Source organism: Colobus angolensis, unplaced genomic scaffold (assembly GCF_000951035.1).
Source record: "Colobus angolensis palliatus isolate OR3802 unplaced genomic scaffold, Cang.pa_1.0 Scaffold29, whole genome shotgun sequence".
NCBI lineage: Eukaryota > Metazoa > Chordata > Mammalia > Primates > Cercopithecidae > Colobus > Colobus angolensis.
The window spans coordinates 3,894,873-3,896,763 of NW_012116154.1; the positions used below are offsets into that span (position 1 = coordinate 3,894,873).

Consider the following 1,891-nt stretch of genomic DNA (forward strand, 5'->3'; position numbering starts at 1 on the left):
TTTTAAGATTACATCACAGCAAGCAACTGTTTATTGGGACAAAGAAGATATACAAAAAGCCAAATGAATTACTGTAATTAAATCTGTAGTTTATTGACTTTTTTCCTTTTTATTTATCTATTTGAGATGGAGTTTTGCTCTTGTCACCCAGGCTGGAAGGCAATGGTGCGATCTCGGCTCACTGCAACCTCCCCCTCCCAGGTTCAAGTGACTTTTCTGCCTCAGTCTCCTGAGTAGCTGGGATTACAGGCGCCCGCCACCATGCCCGGCTAATTTTTAGTAGAGACAGGGTTTCACCATGCAGGCCAGGCTGGTCTCGAACTCCTGACCTCAGGTGATCCACCCGCCTCAGCCTCCTAAAGTACTGGGATTACAGATGTGAGCCACCACGCCTGGCTACTGACATTTTTTTGTTTTAAGCAAAGAGGTGGGGTACAACTGTAGTCCAGGCATTCTGGCACCACCTCTGTTATTAACTGGAATCAAATTTTAAAAATTTCTGTGATCTTGAAGGTCTTGAAGTTTTAGAGGGTTTTTGTTTTTCTTTTAGCCACTAGATTTTTCAGGAAAAATTCACCTATTTAGGAAAAAGGAAAACACATTAATATCAACTTAAAGTAAATAACAGTGAGACAACTATTTCAAAATTATATTTTTGGTGTTTCCCCTTTAAAGAAGACGTTTGTATTTACTGACACTTCCCTCTTCTCAAATCTCAATGGCAATATTTTTCTGACCTAAATATCCCCTATATCTTTGGCCTTTCTCCCTGGCAATAATGACTAGAGTCTCCTACTACTATTCTTTCTAGTAACTCAATATTACGAAGGGTGGCCCTACTGTATACATGGGTCTGCACATTTATTCTACTTTATGTGCACTATCTATCCCTCATCACTGTTAAGGTATTGCTCTTGGCAAAATTCACTTCCAAGAGCAATTTTGCTACATTATTAGGCTGGATCTGATGTTTATAAAACAGACCTCGTTGCAGTTGAGCAGACGCATCTGATGGAATCTCTTTAGCTTATTCCCCTCTAGGGAAGCAAGAGCTCTTCGTATGTAATGGGCTTTCTCTCCACCGCCTGAGTTGTGCCTATGCAGTAAGTTAGCAGCTTAGAGGGCACATTCTCTTTTTAGGCCATTAGCATTCCATTTAGTCTATTGCTTTTACAGCATGACTCCATGCTTATCGGTAGAGCGCAGCACTGGAGGCCTGATTTTACGAGGAGTCTAATTAACTTCTCTTTGCCATCTTACATATGAGTAGAACTGTGATGAGTGTATCTACATATAATCTCTGCAAATCCCAAGGCTCATAACCCAGCCAAGTAATCCATGCTGCTCCATACCTCCTCCGAATGTCGTTGGGAGTAGCACCAACTTTATCAGACCCCAATCCATCATTTTAGTCTAATGCTCATCATGTACCAGAATTTGATCTTTTCCTGGTAATTTAGAAAGCATCACAAAGTTCATAATTTACTTCCTTTTATATGTTAGAAATTTTTCTTTAACAAAAGAAAAACTCCTTTCAAAGGATATTACTCTAACCATTCTAGGAGCTGATAGTGGTTCTATCCTTCATATGTATTTTTAGCTTGCCAGCAGTGCTGCTTGAAGACTAAATCACTTGCGATTACTGGTTTTCAAAATCCCCACATCCTGTCAGTCAGTGCTGAATCAAATTCTTGGGTTTTCAAACTATGATGAGCTATTAGTTCATTAAAATGTTTTTTTTTTTTTTTTTTTTTTTTTTAGAAGTAGGTATATATATTTATGGGGTACATGGGATATCTGTGTCAAATGACACTAATTCAATTTTAAGTCCTGCCACTTGCTAGCTGTGCAGTCTTGAACACATTCATGCAATGATTCTGAGCTTCAGTTT

The 1,891-nt window shown here is 39.0% G+C and overlaps 1 protein-coding gene across 3 annotated transcripts in view; it reads right to left on the reverse strand.

The window, feature by feature from the left end:
- LIAS (lipoic acid synthetase) overlaps window positions 1-1,891 on the reverse strand; it is a 25,160-nt gene continuing 23,269 nt past the window's right edge. For all 3 annotated transcript variants that reach the window (XM_011949094.1, XM_011949096.1, XM_011949093.1), the window contains one exon: window positions 1-577. In XM_011949094.1, coding sequence (XP_011804484.1) covers window positions 525-577 — 53 coding nt within the window. In that variant the 3' untranslated portion in view covers window positions 1-524. The remainder of the gene's footprint in view (window positions 578-1,891) is intronic.